The sequence below is a fragment of the Macrosteles quadrilineatus genome, unplaced genomic scaffold (assembly GCF_028750875.1).
Source record: "Macrosteles quadrilineatus isolate MER2022 unplaced genomic scaffold, UCM_ALF_1.0 Scaffold_1__1_contigs__length_201487025, whole genome shotgun sequence".
Classification (NCBI taxonomy): Eukaryota; Metazoa; Arthropoda; class Insecta; order Hemiptera; family Cicadellidae; genus Macrosteles; species Macrosteles quadrilineatus.
The window spans coordinates 200,738,469-200,759,730 of NW_026542594.1; the positions used below are offsets into that span (position 1 = coordinate 200,738,469).

Here is a 21,262-nt window from a genome sequence, read left to right on the forward strand (position 1 = left end):
ACCACGGCACAACTACATCTCATTTAATTTCAATAATATTGTTAATGTAGAACTAAATTCTACATTTTTGGTCTTATCTGCTTTAAACAGATTAAAAACTTTTTGACACACGTACCAAAATTACTATTTAACAAACCCACTGGGCTTAAACTCAGTTTCAAATTTCATCAATGCTCATCTTGAACAACATAAAATGTGTTGATGTTACAAAGGTGTTCTAATAATTAAACCCGTATATCTAAAGACTAGTGTAAATTGAGCCCTTATTAGAGATGTAAAAATGTAATCAAACTAATTAGGTTTGTTAGAAATAGCATAAGGCAAAACAAATATTGAATAACTCATTTATCCTAAATTTACATATCACTTTTTAATTGCTTGTTTAACGTATGTAGAGTGATTTTCCCGATCGTTTTATTTGTTTTAGTGTATCAAAACATAGAACAAACCTTAGTACTAGCGTACTAGTACTAAGTTTCAAGTTCCTAGGTTTCATATGTTTTGATAAGTAGTATTAAACTGTTAAAAATGACGAGCTGCTGTACCAGTGTACCATCGGTACACTGCATTTTTCAATGGAAAGTATCGGGGAATATCACTGCTCTAAGTAATTTTATATAGTAAGTAATTCAAATCATTCAGTATACCTGAAAAAAATACTTTATAAAAGTATTAAAATAATTTTTCAGCTGTTCCTATGAATTTCTCTAACATTTAATTAATTAAGATTTAATCGCAGCTGGTCCTTCTTTTGTTTTGATTTTAATCCCATGTTATTTAAATGGGCCAAACTCGTACTTTGAGGGCTTGCCAAGGGTTTATGGGTCAACGCACCGACTTGAGACCCTCAAAAGGCACATCTACACGCTAAGGGCTTTCAAACAACATAAAAAACATTAAAATTGAGCCAGTGGTTTGGGCTGTAGGTCCGTCAACATTTAAGGAGAAGAAGGAGAACACGGAAAATTTGTGAATTTTCAAACTAGTTTTTCTTGGCTCAAACACAACCGTTTTTTAAATTCTTTTTTTTAATTTTGTTGAGAATGATTGCCCCTATCCAGTAGATGAACAATTATTTTAATAGCTTTTGTTTCTTCAGAGCTATAGACGAGTAAAAAAGCCACTTTGTCACGTCATGTATATATACACTGCAGCAGCTGTGTACCGCTGGGGGACTTGGCGGGGCGGAACGCTGCCGCGTTCCTTAATCAAGCGTGTGGTATAACTTACCAACTAAATGTAATTTGAAATACCTTTGGATGCATAGTAAAAATGTCTTACACATGCCAGAAACGACTAAGAAAAGGAGGCACGAACTCTAGGAATGAAAAAACATAAAAGATGGTCTATGCTATAAAGCATCAACCTTCTGTTGAAGCTAAACTGCTCAGCTAAATTCACAATAGAAATGAAAATCATAAGTAAACGGTATCAGCAATCTGACACACTTCATCCTATTAGGTTGTCGATCCATTATTGGAAGCGGTGGAAGTAACTATGCTATTTTATGGGGGAAATCACAAAAAATGCAATTACTCTGAACCGTAATGTTTACAGCATTGGTTATAGTAGGCTACCGTTTTGTTTAGCCAAAAGAACTAGAACATTATGAGTTTTACTAAAATTATTCGACCAGTCTTAAATCAGATATATTTTATGGAAAATACACTCTTTGCTCATGTTTTATGTCTTCGTGGCTAAATATAAACAGAGTCTGTGTCGAAACTAAGATTGAAAAGGAAATCAATGTATAGTTTTAGCATTATTTATTTTGGCATAGTAAGAGAGAACCCCCCAATGTGAGGCATCGGTTACGTTCAATTTTTCTTCTTCTTTACTTCTTCGCGATGGCACAGTTCAGAGAGCTGAAACCATCTGAAACCGTAATGGAATGAGGCTGTTTTAGGACTATTATTCTTGCGATACTGAAGTAGACATTCCAATATAAACCAGCTGCGGTTATTTTAAACAATTACAATATATCTTTGGTGTTCATTTTTGTCTTTAGTAATTCGTGAACTAGTTGATGAGGTCTACAAGATGACGTAGTCTTCAGAATATGCGTCTAGATTTACATGTTTTACAAGTTGGTAGAGAAGACGAAATCGTTTACGTCTGTAGTATCATTTTTGTCGGTATAAGCTACTTGTCCGATTCGGTCCGGTCCGGTTCGGTTCGGTCCTACCCGGAACTAAGTTTAAATCGAACTAGGTTTTTCTTTATTCTGAAGCGTTATCAATGTATGAATAGCATGACAACTTACGGTAATATAATCAACTAAACAATATTCGTGTTTAATTAGACGATTTGTTTAGGATTTATGTAAAATGTTTTATGACCTAAATTGAGATTTTGCAAAACATATACAATTCTTGCATGCGGTGCGATTTAACAAATAACATTTGTTTTCGTATTAGTAATTTTTACACAGTTTAGAATTCAGTACAAATTTCAACATCAATGGGGGATACTTTAAATCTATATAGCATTAGAGTAGACACCAAGTTAAAATAATTCAACATTAGCTGGGTGTTTAATGTGTTGGACAGCTCTTAGAATAGAGCTGAAGAATGCCACTAATGCATTGTTGAGAGCTTCTAGGGCTTTTGTTTGTCTTGTATGTTATGCTTGGAATTAAATGTAAAAGTTATAGCTAAAATTAGTTAAGAACTAAAGTGTTCTACAAAACGTTTTTGACACAAGCCGCCACGGTTCAAAAATACATCGTGTATAGTATGTTTCTAAATGGGTTCAGTCTAATTTGTTCTACATATAGTTTGTTAGGGGATACAGTGTTGAAAAAAACAGTTGTATGGTAGTATGTAATGGTATACTGCGTAAAAAGTCTTAAAATATGATAAAAATCTACGTAAGTATTGAACTTTTTGGGCTTGCTGAATTTAGGATGGTTGTCGAATTTTTATTTCATTCCATACGTATTTTTGAGATCAAATTTAAAAATACAATTGTTTGATTGTTCCTAAAAAAAAATACATATATGGTTTGGTGCCTACTCTAATTTTATATCAGTATTTAGGATAGGACACACAACGAAGGTACGCCTAATGTAGTTCAGTTACTAAGACCTGCTGTTTATTTAGCTAGTCAATTTAAAAAGTCCAATAATTACCAAAACATCCAGTTTAAAACATTTTAATCTCGGTTTGCAACGACGCTAATCCGAATATTATATCGCGCTTAGTACTTAAATATTTTATAACTAATTAGTCAAACTAGATTGGCCAACAAAATAGGTGATGCAAATATGATGTCTTAATTAATACATAGCAATGAATGAGTATGTATTAAAAAATATAAACGTGTTTCTTTAAGAAATCGTTTTTAGTTCGAGTCGATTAGTCGTTCATCTTTACTCTCAACTCCTAACTTGATCAATGATCATCCTTCATAACTCTGAAAGGATGAATGGAACACTTGAAACTTTCCTTTTCCTTCCGTTCATCTTTCCTTGAAGTCACGTCTAATCTCGAGACTTTTAACTGTGCGTTGAATCCTAATACACTCAATTAATTGTTAGAAATTATCATTTATCAATAGCCCAATGAAAATGTAACATATTATTTGGTTATATAACTGAATCTCCGTTACACAACTGGTTAATGGTTTTAGAGTGGAAGTTAGGTTCTAATGGCTCGGGTTTGAATCTCGTCTATCACCAATATTTTAAAGCATTGTGATAATTTCTTGACCACTCTGCACTTATAAAGGAGAAACAAATATTCCATCAAAGGTTTATCATTCTTATACATAATTTAAGGGAATTTTAAGGTTGGTTCTCACCACTTTTTCTAGAGAGCGTTTTGTTGTTTACTCCACCAAAAAAGGAGAAACAATAAATTAGTGAACACCAAAATCAAATGTCCCTAGCATAAAATTGTTATCAAGATCATTATTGTATTGTTGAATTTATTCTAGTCTATAAGCACAGAATTGATTATTATTGTCAGGATTATCAACTATGTATTCTAATCTTCCACTTTCAGTATTATTCAAACTCACTCTGATTTTGTTCCTATTTGCATTAGACTGTTTGTCTAAGTTTGTTTTATTTACAATGAACTATTTCATCCTTTCAAACTGTTTCTGTTGTGTTTGTTATATGTCCGGTATAAGCCATCCTGAGTTGTACTGATTCGATTTGTATGGTTGTAAAATGGAGATGCCCGTTGAAATAAATAAATAAATCGAAAAGGTTTTATAGTTTACAATGAAATGAGAAGTGTGAGTAGTACAAAATTCAGAGTTTACTGTTAAAGCAAGTTGTATCAGTATCACCGTCACCCCTTGGTGTGAGGTATTGTAAGAACGCCTCACGTTTTGGCTTTCGATCCATCAAGAGGGTTTTATAAATCGATGCAAAGCCAACTGTCTTATCTCCCGGGGGATCCTGCAAGTTGAAATATTTATCGTCCGGTCGTAATGGCTTTATCCATCACCTGACACGGGGAACAGCTGACAGGAGGTTATGGTGAAAATAACGAGGGTAAAATGCCGCGTTTTGGAGGGAAACAACCGAGTGTGCCCAGAGAACGGTGGGAAAATTTAACGTGCAAGAATCGGTCGCAATACAACAAGATTCAAATCTTAAGCTGGTGTCTTACATTTTCAAAATAGCAAACCCATAAACTATGGAACTGAAAATAATCGTTTTCAACTGTTTGTATCGTTTCACATAACGGATAATCAATTATTGACTTAAAATTGAATCAGCCACAGAGTATACTATGATCATAGTTTTATTTAAATACATATTAAAAAGCTGCAATTTGTTTGAAATTCCTTTTTGGTTAAGATTGAGGTTATGTAATGTAAAGGATTGTTGAGATCTTTACCATCAAGATTAGTGAAAATATTTTAACTACGATTTGGAATCTGATAAATAAAAAACTTATCTGTTAACTGGTCGTGAAAACTTTGATTTTTCTTACTTATCCAAAATGAAAATTCGTCTTAACAAAAACTTTTGAATTGAAAGCTATTTAATTAGACAGTTCACTAAACTTAATAAACAATCATACCAAATAAATTTTCCTAGACATGCAATGACGCAAAACTAATTCATACACTCCATTAACTAGTTTTACTAATTACAGTGTATTTTGTTTTATCAGATTGTTCATTAGTAGGTTCATTAGCTGGGAATGTAAAACCAATAAGCATGTCCATCAACCAATCCACTGTTGTCATACCCCTGTAAATTAGGCAGTTCTGGTTGGAAAAGGTTATTCACATTTGCCTGGTAAATAAAGCTGTATTGTTTTTGTTTAATGTTTCTACGCCATTGACATTTTTATGGCATACAACCCGTCCCTTCCGCACTTAAGTCCGAGACGCTAACCACCATAACCACACCTGTTTGTGATTGTTGACTTAAGTCAGTTTGAAAACTATTGCACATGAAACTCGATGGTAAACAAAGACCTCTCACTTACCGATGGTTGTTGTCCAGGTCCAGCACTTGGCCGTCCTTCCTCCAGAGGACCGTCGGCTCCGGGTGTCCTCTGGGGGGAGAACACTCCAGTACCACGGTCTCTCCTTGGGCCACCCTCTGGCTGTTGGGCTGGATACGGAACTCCTCCCTCAGAACTGTAACAAAAGAGTATCATATGTATCATAGATAAAACATACAGACTCCCTACAGATTTCTCACCCTTATGGATCATCTGAAGACATTTTTTTTAGTTCTGGCTGGTGCACTGTAGAGATCGTGTTTTGTTGACATTTTGTTCCTTGTTATTTTAGTCATTTAAAAACCTCGTTTGGCCAAATAAAACGATCTAATCATAATCAATAACTCGTCCCCTGGTTATATAACAAAACAATAAAGCACTCATCATGGAATTAACCCTAAAACAAAAACAAAATTTCGTAGACAGTAGCGATCAGTGTCACCGGACATGAACTAGACACGAGCTTCAAAATTTACAATGGGATGAGAAGTCTACTTGTGTTGGTTGGTCTATGATAGTACTAATATAAAACTCTAGGAGGATGTCCTACGTCATTATCGAAGAAGACAACTTGTTTTGGGTGGGATTTAAAAACAATTTAAAATACAATACAAGTTTCAGAATCTTATTGGCTGAACCGTTATCATTATACTGCATTGAACTCCTAGAATGCACTGAGAGCTGAATCACCGTACACCTAATCTGTATAGAAATCATATCCTTGACCGAACTAGATTATCACAAGTGGTTTACTAATTTCATCGTAAGAAAATTTGGGATACATAAAACCAATTTTTAATTGCATACAATACTGTTAGAAAGATATTTTCCAGTAGATGTACAGAATCAATTTATAAATTAAAATAGATTAAAAAAACAAAAAAAATTGATTAAAAATTTAAAAAAATAACATCGGCCTTACGGGTTGCCATGCTGGTGACGAAATATAAACAGAAAATCAAAACAAGTGGAACAAATTCTAAATACATGTTTTATTTACGCGTGGGGTAAAAATAGAGAAGTCTGTACATAACGTATATTTTTGTTCGAGTTTTCGACAACTGGACGACCTCTAGTATTAATTAATACACGTTTTTTGCATCTATAGCATTAATTATTATATTATTAAAAGGAAAAATCCACAAGGGACCAATTACAGAACTACAAGCTGGATACACTATGACGAATGTTGCCCCACTAAGCCATATTGTTCTCAGTCCTCCACGCACGCCCCTTCTCGAGAATAATTGGAGCGCCGACAGCCACCTCTCGACGGCTTATTCCGCACATCTCCAGTTTTTCTTGGATCACGTGACATTTTATTAGTTTGGGGTGAGGGTGCATCGTTCCGTCCCCTGATTGCACCCCTCAGAGTTAACCCTAATCTGTCATGATATGAGGAATGATTCAATCAATAAGATCGCACAGATTGCGTTTCAAAGGTTCCACCCCCAACCCGGCGACACTTGGTGGAGACAAAGATTTAAGGGGAGGCAGGTGGATGTTATTGTTTTATAGGGTTATTGGATTTCAAAGTGAATAGTTCTAGGGTTGTCAATTAGAGGTGTGATTTCATTGAAATCCAACCGGAGGAGTTGAAATAGCCCTTATTAATTAATTACTTAACATAGGTTTCGATTTTCAATGGTCTGCATGTCAAAAAAGCAAAAGTAAATGTGATAAATTATTATGAAGATATGACCGAAACTAACGCTTGAGGTGTTCCTCAAGAGTGTGTCATTTACTTTTATTTCAACCCTGTTCAATTTGTGACATTTGCACTCTGTATTGCTGTCTTGTGATCCTAGTCAGTAACCTAAAACGATATTTAAGTTAATCACAATTGTGCTTTTTACTTACAATTATTGAACAATTTTTACCTACAATTGTGCTTCTTGTACATACAAATTATTGTCACACATTACAATTTCTTTCCCCACCTGACGTATCGTAAATATAGTATGCTAAAGTCATAATATGTAATCAATTCAACATTATGTAACAACGTGTATATTCATTTAACATCCATCCAATCGTTTTTTATGTTTAAACAAACGTAAACAGCATGTAACAGGTAAGTGATAATATGTAATCAATTCAACATCATTTTCAAAACTTCGTACACACTTCCCAAACATCACACGTTTGTTTAGCACTAACCATCCCATTTTAACGGAAAACAACAGCACGTAAAAGTTTTAAGAACACTTACACCTAATGCAATTCAAAGTGTTTTAAGATAAAGGAAAAGAAATCCCTGGGAAAAGAAAGGCTGGTGGAAAGAAAAGAATTACGAGCCCAGGGTTAGGGAGCTCATTGCCTCTTATCACGAAAGAGATATTTCAAGGTCGAAAGCGCCTCAACGATGAACACCCGGTTTAATGGGGTTACTTATCTTAATTAACTGTGGCTTTAATTCTTTTTTGAGTGTCAGCAGATAAATAGACTTTCTAATAACAATCTAAAAATGTGATTTTAGTTAATTATTGCAAAGCAAAACCTGCAGTTTTTAATTTAATACAGGTTTGAATAAGTTGTTTAAAAAGCTGAATGCTTAATTTTGCGGTATTTTTACGATTTATGAGCAATTTAATGTATAGTTGTGCATTAAAGGTTTGTATAAAATTTAAGTGTCGTATTTTTGTCCTTAGATGAAAAAAATGAACAAAACTCCTTTCCTTAGACCGATCATGTTTGTTTGCGAACTCGTTTAAATAAATGTAGGTTTACACATTTGTACCAACTTTCGTCAAAATCGGATCATTTTTATTCGAGTTACCATGCTGACGGACATGTATTACTGATGCATTGGCATCTGCGGACATCAAATCGAAAAAGTAAATCGGTCCTAGGTCAAGCAAGGTCTTACCATGATACCTCGGTATTGTTCTCTATATGAAAAATAGCTAAATTCACGCACCACAGATAATTTATAAATAATGGTTTAAATACCAAATGCTCCTTTGTAGTCCAAATGCAACTGCAGTTTCGTTCCCGATGGGAACTTCATCAGGCTGTCAAGGACATCAAATTTCGTCCCAGAGGAACGAAACTGCAGTAGCCTATGTTTGGACTACAATGGATCACTTGATAATATAAGGTATTTAAACCATTATTTATTATTACCAGTCATCCGGAGGCTAACAACATGAAAAACAGAAAATTTGTACATCGTCGTATGAAAGTATAATATAATTGGAACACAAATAATAGTTATGTTTTCAACTGATACAATTGTTTAAAAGAAGTGCAATTTCTTTGACCGAATGCATTATACAAAATTCAACCGATTGTCAATAAGGTGTATGTATAGTGAGTCGGTGGCTCAGTCGGTAGCGTCGCGGACTTCGGGCCCAAGGCAGCGATGTCGGGGGTTCGGATCCTGGTCACTGCCGAAAACAATGTAGCAGTACAGTTCATCTTTGTACTGTACCGGCTCACTCCTTGCTTTGCTGTTAACGATCCACGCACGGGCGGTTAGTCTATGTGGACGGGCAAATGCAAGGTTAAAAGAGGCCACCAACCTCTTAAAAAAATTCAACATGAATTAAAATTATTTTAAAAGCTACGCTGAATGCAATGAGCTATAAATCTAATCAGTTTTCAATTACCATCCAACCCCTAGATAACGCAGCAATTATTTACACCGAAACTCGATACATCACGACAAATAGCGTGAGATATCTGAACAAGTTTTATTGCCTGTAAAACACTCCGGGGTTAATCTCAGGTAGATTTTTGGATTAGGGGTTTCTTTTTAGGGGAAGCAGACGATAAACCTCCCGTTTTGAGTTGTAAGGTAATAAATTGAAGTTGTAGAACCCAGATGGGTGTTACTGTGTTGAGTTGTGAGTTTATTTAATGTGTTTATTTTTTGAAGATACTCGTGTGTATCCTTCTGAAAAATATTATAATAATTTAAAACCACCGTTATAGAAATGCTGTGGACCTAGCACATTTTCATCAGTGTGACTTGATTTTCCCTAACATATTTCGTTATTAATGTCAGATTTACCTCCTAACATTTGGTTTAACGAGTATTTAGACAATGTGTGGTGATATTTTCATCAAATTTGACTAAGTTATTTATTTAATATTATACTATACACATTTTACCGAAAAACGTCACAGTTTTCCCCACCTCGTTTAACAGTAAACCTTAAACTCGTTTATCCTAAAGTCATTTAAGAAGGGCATGTTTAATGCAAAATAAGTTGTTTTTTTATACATTTTAGATCGTTTGTTTACAGAACCGGTTGAAAGTAACAGGGCTTCAACCTTTCTGTGTTTTTTAGTGTCCTAAAAACTTTATTTAAAGCAAAATTACTTTGCTTCATAAGAAATTCTCAAAATCCACCCCTAATGCTTAACCCCAATTAAATATTAAGCACTTTATCATCTCCTAATCATCTTTCTTCTATCTCCCTGATAGTTATTAGTTTTTTGATCTGCTCCCCTGATACTTTTTAAGCAGCTCTTCTGTTATCCTGATAGTCTGGACATCAGCTAAAGACATCATTACACGGTTCGTTTAGTGGAGTCTCTCAAGATACTCTCTGTGATCTACCCCTAAATAAGACGCTCCAAGATTACCTAGGGGTTGGAATGGCTGCATCTGTTCTTGTATCATCTACAGTGACAGCGGCTGTGTCTTCATTTTCTACTTTATTGTCAGTGAAATAGGAAGGAGCAAGTAATAAATTGTTGGGGTAAAGTGCTTAAGGAAAACCAGAAGTTGCTTATAGTATTAAAACGTGTTTTCATGAGTAAACGAAAAATAAATATTACTCGTATAACCATTTACTATTAGATTTTCTTGAAATATCTCAAGTGTCTTATCTGTTCCATTATAAAAAGCAGTGCAAATCACATAGTAGGTTTAAAGATCAAAAATCTTTTTAAAATTAAAGATTCACTCGTGGTCCTAACTGATATAACATCGTTACACATGAGTTTATAATTTATATAAGCAGGATTCTTATATTTGTTAGCAGTTAAATTTAAGGAAATTCACTCAAATATGTCTATTTCAGAATTTATCCTAATTTTTTAGTTTTTCAAATTTCTTGATCGGCAAACTACAGATACTATTTATTTAGGAATATAGAAAAAAATCAAGATTTTCAATTTCTCTTCCCTGATTTTAGTGATTTTTGTTCAGATGGATCTAGTGGATATTTTTACACCCAAAACTCAAACTCTAAAACTGTACAAAAATAATACTTTTTCCATATACTATGTATAATGGGAGAAATTAAAACATTGGTATTTGTTATAGTACAGACTTAAAAGTACAAATCCAAACAATATATCCTTATTTCCGTTTCTTGAGGTTCTGATCAGATGTCTTGTATAACCAGTATGTATATACAGTACTGCATATAACCAGTGATATATGTAGGCTATTCTCATCCATCATAACACCCTAAATCGGTTTTGGGCTTCATACAATGTATCGTCTTCGATTCGTTCTGTCAGAGTCCTCTTTTCTTCTGGGGATTTATTGGGAATACATTCATGGATGTAATATTTTTGTGTTTGTGAATCCCCCTCAATGTTTGGCGTTTTCGAGTGCTAACCACCGGTTTTAGTATATCTTCGCTGCTGTTATATATGTAGGTTTGGAACTACATTATTATAGTATGGTTTTTAAACAACTTGGTTCCTTATACAGGCTCAACAGTCAGAGAAAACCTATTGGAACCCAGTCTATACCCGTTATTAAGGATAATTTTATTGTAACTAGGTCGCTTAGTTTTCATTAGCTGTATGAACTATTAATTAACAGCTGTGGCATTTTCCTACAGTTAATGTACATGTTCTCTCATCGATTTAAGAAAGCAAAGTGGCCAATTCGCTCATCAGTGAGGCAATGTTAACAATGCAATGTCTCACTCTAATTACTTTGTCTCACTCCAGATTTGCAACGTGAAGGCACGTTTCTTTACCAATTTATTTGTTTTATTGTAACTGTAGGAAAAATATAATGTGCAACTCGAGTGCAAAGTGCAATCGCCTCACTCGAGAAACAATTCACGGCTCGTGAGTAAGGATTTCTCTCGAGTGAGGCAATTGCTCACTTTGCTCACTAGTTGCACAAATAACTATTTCAATTCATTTTCATAAACTATTTCGTGTATTGTTTACCATCTGTGGTTGAAAAATAAACTGAAGGATCGGCTGTTAAATTAAAATTCACATCTTAAACCGTTATAAAGAAAGTTGATCAACATCACTAGATATTTGAAAGCGAAGTATAGTGATAAATCTAACGCTAGGGGGACGAAACACAAAGAAATATTTAGTTTCTATTCGTCACTCTGCTGGATAAGCTTTACAATTTCACCTTACTTTAAACATCCATTAAGTTGGGACGGGTGAAAAAGGGGATTGTTTATGATTAAATATCATGTATGTATTAAAGATGGACACATAATTATGTTTAATTGATTTGAAATTGGTAGAGTAATTTACACGAGCTTGAATATTTGCCCTTTCCGAATGTATATCATCTCAGTAACGGTATCTCCATCACAATTACATCTCACATCCATGGCTGAGTTATGACTCTCCTGGGGACACTCTTGACTTGCACTTCCAAACTTCTCAGATCTTACAGACGAATGGCTGCGTTGGGTATCCTATCCTCAACAAGGGTGTAGCAGTTGTAGATGATTAGTGATATAGATGGAAATTGACTCTATATCCATATAATAAAGAAAGGTTCAATATCCTGTATTGCAAGTCAATTTAATCCTCAAAGACGGTTTGTAAAAGAAATGGTCAATAAAAGAGGAGGCTGTGTTGCATATCCAGATTGTTGTAATGGATAGCATATTCATAAAACATAATACGTATGGGATACCTTCGAAAAAAAATCATTATGTATAAAACAGATACAAAATCGTTGGATAAAATGTGAAAATTTATTACGAAGTTTGTAATAATTTTATTGTAGAAAGTTGAATCATAAGTGAAAGATTTTATCACTGAAGAAAAAAGGAATTACTTGTTCCTGTTATTTAAAATAATGTTATCAGTTGTTATGTTGTCAGTTGTTATGTCATGTGTTATTTAAAAACGTTGGTAAAATATTTAATATCATATCACGATGGTCTTATAAAATTTTTATTATGCATTTTAACGGATGGCGTTTTTATCGTCTTGGGACCTCAAAACGAAAAATTTAACCGATCCCGGGACTAGTCTTAATATGATACCTACGGTAATAGCTTACTCCCTAAGTAGGAAATTCTAAAAAAAAAAAACAATAAAACATACATACATTAAAACTAATAAACCACATAAGTATGTTGGGAATGTTACCAGTTTCGGTTTGTTCGTGCCAATCATGATCAATAAGACACCAAAGCTGTTTAATGTTCCCATCAGAGAAGTCAAACAAGCATCTTGGAACAAGGAATGGCTCGCAAACTAATTTAACTTTATGAATGAAGATCTTCAACTCAAGTTTAACTAACATCAATCTTAGCAAATATATCATTTCAAGTTCAAGATCAATTAATTAAAAGCTACATTAAACATTCAAAGTGATATTAATGATAAATGGATATTAGTTTAAAGATGAATTGTGTGTTTGTCTTTGCTACGGTGGTATACGTATATTTTGTTCCATATGGAAGCTGCTGATTATAGAATACATATATTAAGTTTTGTATTCTTATTAGATTAGATTCGATTAAATTTTATATTACTAAGAAAGTAATGGGCATATTACATATTTTCCACCCTTAAGTCATTAACCATGTTGTCTGCATGTATAATGTGACTAGTTGAAATTAAAAAAACTCCCATTTTAATATGTTTTTCCATCACGTACCCTTTTACTGATATTTTTCATAAGTAAGCCTAAATACTGTACATCGAATAGTGTTGGGCGATTATTTTTTTATATCCGTATGAGGTAAATAAATAAGCATGGGAACCAACACTAACCTTCACTAAGGAAATAACGTTCATACAAATTTCATTAACACTTATCCCCTGATACCCATGGGGCGTCCCCCCTGACCCCCTAGTCGTCCAACTGACGTACACCATTCCGTCATTTCATGCTTGGTTAGCCAAAGGAGTTTTAAAAGCTGCTTCCCTGATACTCACCCCCTAAATAAGACCGAGTAACAAATACGATTATGTTAGGAGATTGATACACCCTATATCATTTATGTAGGGTGTAATCCTAGCTTCTACTGTAGTGGTGTTATGGATCGAGAAGTGAGCTGGTGCTAAGGATAGAGCAAGGGTCTTCGGTACCCGAGGTCCTGGGTTCAAGTCCCGCCAATCAGCAATGGATTTTATCAATGTGATAACGCCACTAGACATTCCATCCCCATGTTAAAGTTGTAGCCAGGTTTTTAATCAAATTTGTCTTAGTTGATGTGAGCCACCTACAGATTGCGCTGATCTAAATTACTCATTTCTGCCGATTACATGATGGTTTTTACCAAATTAAACTGATGGAATGACTTATTATAAGCTATAGCAACTGTTGTGACCCAGCAACTATGTCAGTAACGAAAAATAAGTTACAAAACAGAGTTTTAGACACTAGCGCAATCTGTGACTGGCTCACACAACTACATTCTTTTTTAGTAAAAAATTGGCGACAGCTGATCCATATAGATGGGATGTCTGCCACAACCCACTAGGTATAGCCAGAAATAATGTGTAAAACAGTTCCGGGCTAGAACTAGCGTCCAAGGATGTGAAGGTGGGACATCAATGAAGAAGAAAAAAAATTGGAGGCAATTTTTTTCTTAATTGAACACAGACGGTTAATGCGTTGTCAATACGAGTAGTTATCTTCGACTTTCATCAGAGCCCATCCACATCTCTTTCAACCTGGCCCGACTTCTAATCCATAACAGAGTAGACTGACAGCCATTTGGGGTTGATAGTAGTTTGAGGGGTGGAAATAAGTGGGGGGATGAAGGGGGGGATAGTCACGTGAGAAAACCAGCGTGTTGACGCAATGATGACAAGGCGGGGGCAAAACGATGAAACACGCTACAAAACTACCCCTAACCAACATTCGTTGAAGGAGAACATTTATGTTTGATGCCGTAGCATTAACACCAAATAAAAAACCTGGTAATGTCTAAATTGGGAATACAATCATACCGTGATGTCAAAGTATTTTTAGCAATAAGAATAATTAGTTGTAATTTTCAGCTTTTGAAGATCGTGAATTTTACCAATTGTTCAGTTTGGATATGGTTAGGTGTGGGGGTAGACGTACAAACATCAAATATTTTTCTACAAACATAGCCTACGCTCAATTTTTGACAATCTGGAGTTTTATAAACTACAACTTAATATTCCACGTCTACGAATAAGATGGTAGAACGGTTTAATGATGGTCATCTTTTCTTGATCTCCAGTTCCTGAAAATCTCAAGTTATTTATAAATTTAATCTATACCAAAACCTGCTGACTTTGGTGATCAAACAAGAAAACGTTTGTTGGAGTTAGGTTTTGAACAAAGGAGAGAATATTTCCAAGTACCAATCAGTTTCAAGAAATTGTCCATGTAAAATACATAAATAAACTAAACTTACCTGTAAAACCTTGTTTTTGTAACTAGGTTTTAACAATTCTTAAATGATATTTTTTTAGTCTAAAATATTTAGGTGGGTGCATTGTGATCTCCCAGACAATTTGCAAGGCAAAAGACAACAAAGAAATGTTAAATTTTGTGAAATAATTCTATAGATCATAAGGGAGGATTGCAAAGTCCCGCTATCTGTAACGGTGCAGTGGATAAGGTTAATGTTGCGAGGGTTGGGGATTTCCTAAACGCTTTTTTATTTTGAATAACCTGAATTTTCAAAACAGTTTCAACGATAAAATAAACCATAACCAAAGTATGAAAATGTGTTTGCCGCCAAACCATATAATTTCGTAAAGTCTATTAAACTTTGGCCCTAATTTGGTTCACGCCTAACCCTATGCAGGGTGCTGCATGATAACAATTTCTGCAATAATGGTGAAACACACTTTTTGACAGAAGGAAATTATAAACTCGTGAAACACGAGAAATAGCGTGGAGATGGCGCTATTAACAAAGGCGGGAAAACTTAAAATTGCATCAATTACATCCACGGAGTTTTAACAACATTATCGTTAAAACGGGGTTTGATGGCGTATAAAAACTAAGTTTGTTAAACTGTAAGCTGAAGGTGAGTCTTGAACTCCAAAACATAGTATTGAAAATATTTGGAAAAAAACACAATTATTTTGAACTACTGTATTTCAAAAGACAATATTTTTAATATTTATGAATGTCACGACTGGCCAGATTTATTTTCACAATATCAGTACCAGAGTAAATATAATATAGCAGAGAAAGTTCAGGTGAAATACTTTCAGCGTACAACGTATTGTTAAGTTGAGGCAGTAAAAAAGAGTGGGGGGGATGAAAGGGGGAATAAAAGGGGGGTTGAAATAAGCGGGGAGTCTTAAGAGACAGGTTCCATGACATCTGTTGTCACTTATATCGGGAAATACGCAAAACGTGACAAAAATGCTTTAAAAGACTTTTGAGTCTCTACAATACTTAGATGCATTTTATTGTGAAATATCACAGCGTAGATTCATATTTTATCGACAATATCAACGCTTTTCGTGTTCTCAATGTAGGTTATTATTTTTATTAAAATACGTATATTGACGGAGATTGTGTTAGTTTAATTAACACAGTCTCCTTTAAATTTAAATCTAAGTTTGTTCTACAAATTTCACCTTGGCACACAATGTTATCCACAATTGTTATATTAATACATTATTGCCATTAAACACGTGGTTTTATCGATAGTAAAGTATATAAAAGTTTGGGCGTCCGAGTAGTTAGTTGTGCTCTTTTTCAACCCCGAGATTACTGGTTCGAGTAGGACCTATTCTGGACCTTAATGCCAGTTTTCATTGGACAAAAAGTTATTGACGAATTTCTAAAAAAGGAACATGTCTCCTTAAGCTCTGTCTACGTTGGGTTTAAGTCCCAGTTAAACAGAGGAGCAGGAGACATGTTCCAAAATACAGACTATACAACCGTTTCTCATACAACAGCAGATGTTAAAGAAAAAAAAATCAAGAACAAATAAAAAAAGATAAAAACGGAAGAAAATCTTGGAATTGGAACCAGTCAGTAAGATGAACCCCCCTGTCACTTGACGTACCCTCTCCCGCCCCTGGTGATACATATAAGCTGGAGTTACGCCACCATAAATGATAAAGGCACAGATGTATCCATTCCGCCCCTGAGGTAATCTTATTTTGGACGCGGTCTTGTTTAGGGGAAACGCTGGAGGGAAGTTTCTTAAAAACGTCTTTTGCTAACGAACCGTGAAATTACGTAGGCCAGACTGACGGGTATCAGGGAATCAGGAGACGTAAGTGTATCAGGATACCTAAGTGTATCAGGAGACTTATGTGTATCAGGATACCTAAGTGTATCAGGAGACCTAAGAGTATAAGGAGACTTAAGTATATCATGAGGCTTAATTGTATCAGGAACCTTAAGTGTATCAGGACATCTAAGTGTATCAGGACATCTAAGTGTATCAGGAGACCTAAGTGTATCAGGAGATCTAAGTGTATAAGGAGGCCTAAGTATAATAGGAGGCGATAATCGAGCATTAGGAGTATCATTGTTTACTTTTTCGTAAATATTTATGTATTTTTGTATGAAAATTATAATATTTTTAATCTGAAAATTATAATATCTTAGATATAATTATAATGGACGGATCTTAGATATATACTGTATGTCTTAGTAAAGTTGCAGTATAAATGTTTACAGATTGGGGTTCTTCAATTTACACTACTTAAAATCTAGTATGAAAACACGTTGGTTTATGCTTATTGTTAAGATCGAAATAAAAAATATAGTGTATACAAGGTACCTTCCATTGATTAATCCAAGCCTTCGAGGAGAGCCTATCTGACATTACAAACAAAATATAATTCATAACAGATTATAAATAATTAGAGATTGAAGAAACCTCGGTTTTATGAATCAATAATAGTAGCCTACTGTTTATTATTGTCACAAGTAGATAGGGATGAACAAAGGCCACTTATTCTTCTGAAGTCGTTAATAAGCGTATAACGTTGCTTAGACTAAACGTACTTTTAATAATCCTATAATGGTATCAGGACATTAAAATAAGTATCATTAGTTTCAAATCTACTATTAGCTGCATCAATATAAGAAATAGGATCATTTAATGAATGTTGGCTATTTCTCACTTAAACTTTTGTTGAAATTATACAATGCATAAAATGGAATTCCGGAAAGTCTTGATACCCAAATCCTCTTTGAATTATCTAAATCCAAGTTTATTCAGGTGCAGTTATTACTTTTCCCCAATAGGGATTTAATAAATCCAATATTTTTAATTTCTCATCCCAATGTTGTCGACCCTGGGAACAATCGCCAGCCAAAAGCCGTAAAGGGGAAGGAAGTCCTGCAAAATAAATCTGCAGGATTATAAGGGGAGGTTTATCAAGAGCCTGGTATTCATCTGTGGGATTAGCTTAAAGCGGACTGGCAAAAGGGATTCTGGAAAATATTTTCAACATTTCCTGTACGTTTTAATTTAGATAAAAAAATTTCATGACAAAATATTTCAGTAAAAAGTTATACGAAAAGATTTTTTAACTTTAATATGCTGGGTTAGAAAGTTGTAGCCAATTCAAAAGGCGAAGTGATTAAAAACCAGGATTTTATTGATTTACGTAAAATCTAATAAAAAAATAATTCTTAGTCTAGAAAAAATATCAGACCACAAATTACTACTTCACAAAATACAGGAATTTCGCTATTAAAACTAGATATTAAATTCCTGATTTCTTTAAATACATTTAAGCTTAGGCTAATCCTAACCGGTTTACGAAGTGGACTCTTCGGAGTTTACCATTTGTTTCCCAATATTTAACCACCATTAAAAACTAGTAACTAAATAAATGAATTAATTATACTATTGTTTCCATAAATAAATTAGTAAATAGCACACTGTGAAGTTATCTAAAATGTGTGAAATTTAACGTTTTATCCTTAATAATGACACTCAAGTTTGAAGGAAGGATTTGCAAAATAGGATGAGAACTTCACTCGTATCAAAAGTCAACGTGAATGCCGAGGTTTTCAAAAAGTTTAATCCCTAATGTGAAGAGAGCTAGGGGAGACTGAGTCGGTTTACTTGACATCTTTCAACGTTCAAATCAGACGAGATACGTGATACGAATTCTGTGTCGCTGATTTCAATGTTGCTTTGTTTGGATGTTTAAACACTCATGTCACAAGTTTTTATCCGTTCTCAATCAAAATTTATGTTGGATAATTTGTTAATATTCTTCGTGAGATGTATAGAAACTATTACAAATATTCAATTTTTGTTAAATTGTATTTATTTTAAAACTGAGATAGGATGGAATTATCTTTAAGTCGAAAATTGGAAATTCTAGCTAGGGATGGTGTAGAAAGCATTCTATAAAGGTTAAGGAAAAACCTTTCCCTAACATTTTTTCTCTAACCCTTTGCATCCTACGTAATATGTAAGGTATTTGTATGCGGTTTGTTGAAAAGCAACTGTATGTTTTGGACGGGTAGTTGCATACTTTATTTTTATCTAGTTTTTAAAGTAACTTATTTGATTTTGAAGGAACGCAGTTGTCAACCAAAAAGCACAATTTGGATAATTTTAAATGTTTTAATTGCCTCAAAATTTATTCATTACTTCTATGATTCGTTATGAGGTATTTCATAGACTTAGAAGTTTTGAAAAATTCCTACCACTTCATCTTTTACAAAAAAACTGAAGTGTAAACAGTACCGTACATGACACTGCAACTGCAGATTTGAATGGATTGTATTCGATTCGAACAAAACCGCCCCGGTAGTTTAAACCAAAGGCTGATTCGTGAGCAAGGTATTTAATAGTTTTGTTTCTGGTGAAAATCTGTTGGTAGCAGAAAAATTTCATTAAAAGCTTTCCATAAGTCAGATGGGTTTAGTCTCACACAATCAAAAGCTACAGCTGTTCTCAGAGTCGAACAGGCGACTTTTGTTACCTAGGCAAGACCACTAAGGACTCATAATAACAAGTTTTCGTCAAGTACTGTTCCACCATAAATTCCTGACATGCCTAAATATTCCGTTAGCCTCAAAAGCAACATAATATATCGCAGGAGATGGGGCAAGTTTGTGGGGTTCCCCAGAGATACATCATTCACCTGTAGATATAAGGCAAGAGTGTGATCAGAATAACTACCTTGCTCTAAGGCTAATCGATATCTTCAAGCAAATATTTATATTCATTTTAATTTTTATCGTCTTCCTTTTATTCAAATACTCAGGAATAGTCCTTTACTCCTATACTCTAATGAACTTTCTGGGGAATCTTTGTTATTGCAATATAAAATTTGTATTATTTGAGTTTTTCCACTTTGGCAAATACTGAACCTTTTTGAATATTTATTATCTTTTTGACAAGTCTCTTTTTTGGCGTTTTTCTATGCAGGGCGGTAGTTTTTTTTTTAATATTTTTATGGCTGGCAGTGGAGTGACCACTAAGACATTTATCTATTTCAAGAACCCCTTTTGCAGCAAGCCTGAGCTCGTTACGTTGTTTATATTTTCGCAGCTGCTTATTCATTAGTAGTTAAATTTAGAAGCATTGTTGGCAGAAAACAACGAAATACAAACGTTCAATTAGTGCTAAATCCAATCCGCTTTCGTTGGACGCACCTTTGTCGATAATTAATGTCAAATAATTAATTAAACAGGGAAAACATAAATTACTATGATCAATACCATTAGTTCATTATTGCACTTAAAATGTCCTACATCGTAAAACACCTCTACATAATAATACTACAGTTTTGCTTCATATGAACTATTTTGATAGGAAAACAGTATCGAGTAAATAACTAGAAAAGCCAATTATCAAATTTGCTGAATTAACAACGATCACAGGCTGCATAACACTCCCTAATACTTTCTTTAGTATTTTCTCTCTTTTGCATCTGAGAAGTAGAACAAAAACGGATTGAATTAATCCTACCACTCTAGAATGAACCTTTGAGAATTCATATATAAATCCCAAAATACACCCATGAACTTTTGAGAAAACTACTAAAAGTTACACCTCATAAACCATATACTTAAAATGTTCGCCATAACGAGAAACCTTGCGCAAAAATATCCATTATTTCATAAACTCCCCTTTAAGGTAGTAGTTATAAAGGGAACTTTCCATATACCTAATGCTAAAAATACCTCAGCTGCACTTGTTTGCATGTTTATCTTTCAATTTATTACCTCATTAAAATCGTGTGATTATTTGTTTGTATTACTGTATTCTGTTTAGTTTATTTCAGCTTAACTTAAACAATCAATCGTTTTATTGATACCCTAATACTTATGAAGTGAAACGGGGTTTCTAATAAGCGGTCTAGAGACTTCTGTTCCTTTTGGCTTTAAATAGAGATATCAAATGTTTAATTAGATAACCTTAGTTAGCCTATACTATTTTACATGGTTTGATGCTTATTTAATGATAAATTGCAAGAACAACAAATTACACAATACAATTCGACTATCACAAATTAAAACTGTACATGATCAGAAAAAATTAAATACTTCATCTATTTATTGATATTTTGTTTGTTATGTTGAGTCAATCAAATTAATATTAATAATTGTTATTTTATAAGGGAGTCTTTTCACCCTATATGCACCCCTCATACATTGTAAAGACATTATTCTGCAG

At 34.0% G+C, this 21,262-nt stretch overlaps 1 protein-coding gene across 1 annotated transcript in view; it reads right to left on the bottom strand.

Moving 5' to 3' along the window:
- Positions 1-21,262, bottom strand: part of LOC128994304 (roundabout homolog 2-like) — an 85,605-nt gene that overhangs the window by 23,068 nt on the left and 41,275 nt on the right. The window contains exon 5 of the mRNA XM_054418747.1: positions 5,454-5,607. Within this exon, the coding sequence (XP_054274722.1) occupies positions 5,454-5,607 (154 nt within the window). The remainder of the gene's footprint in view (positions 1-5,453; positions 5,608-21,262) is intronic.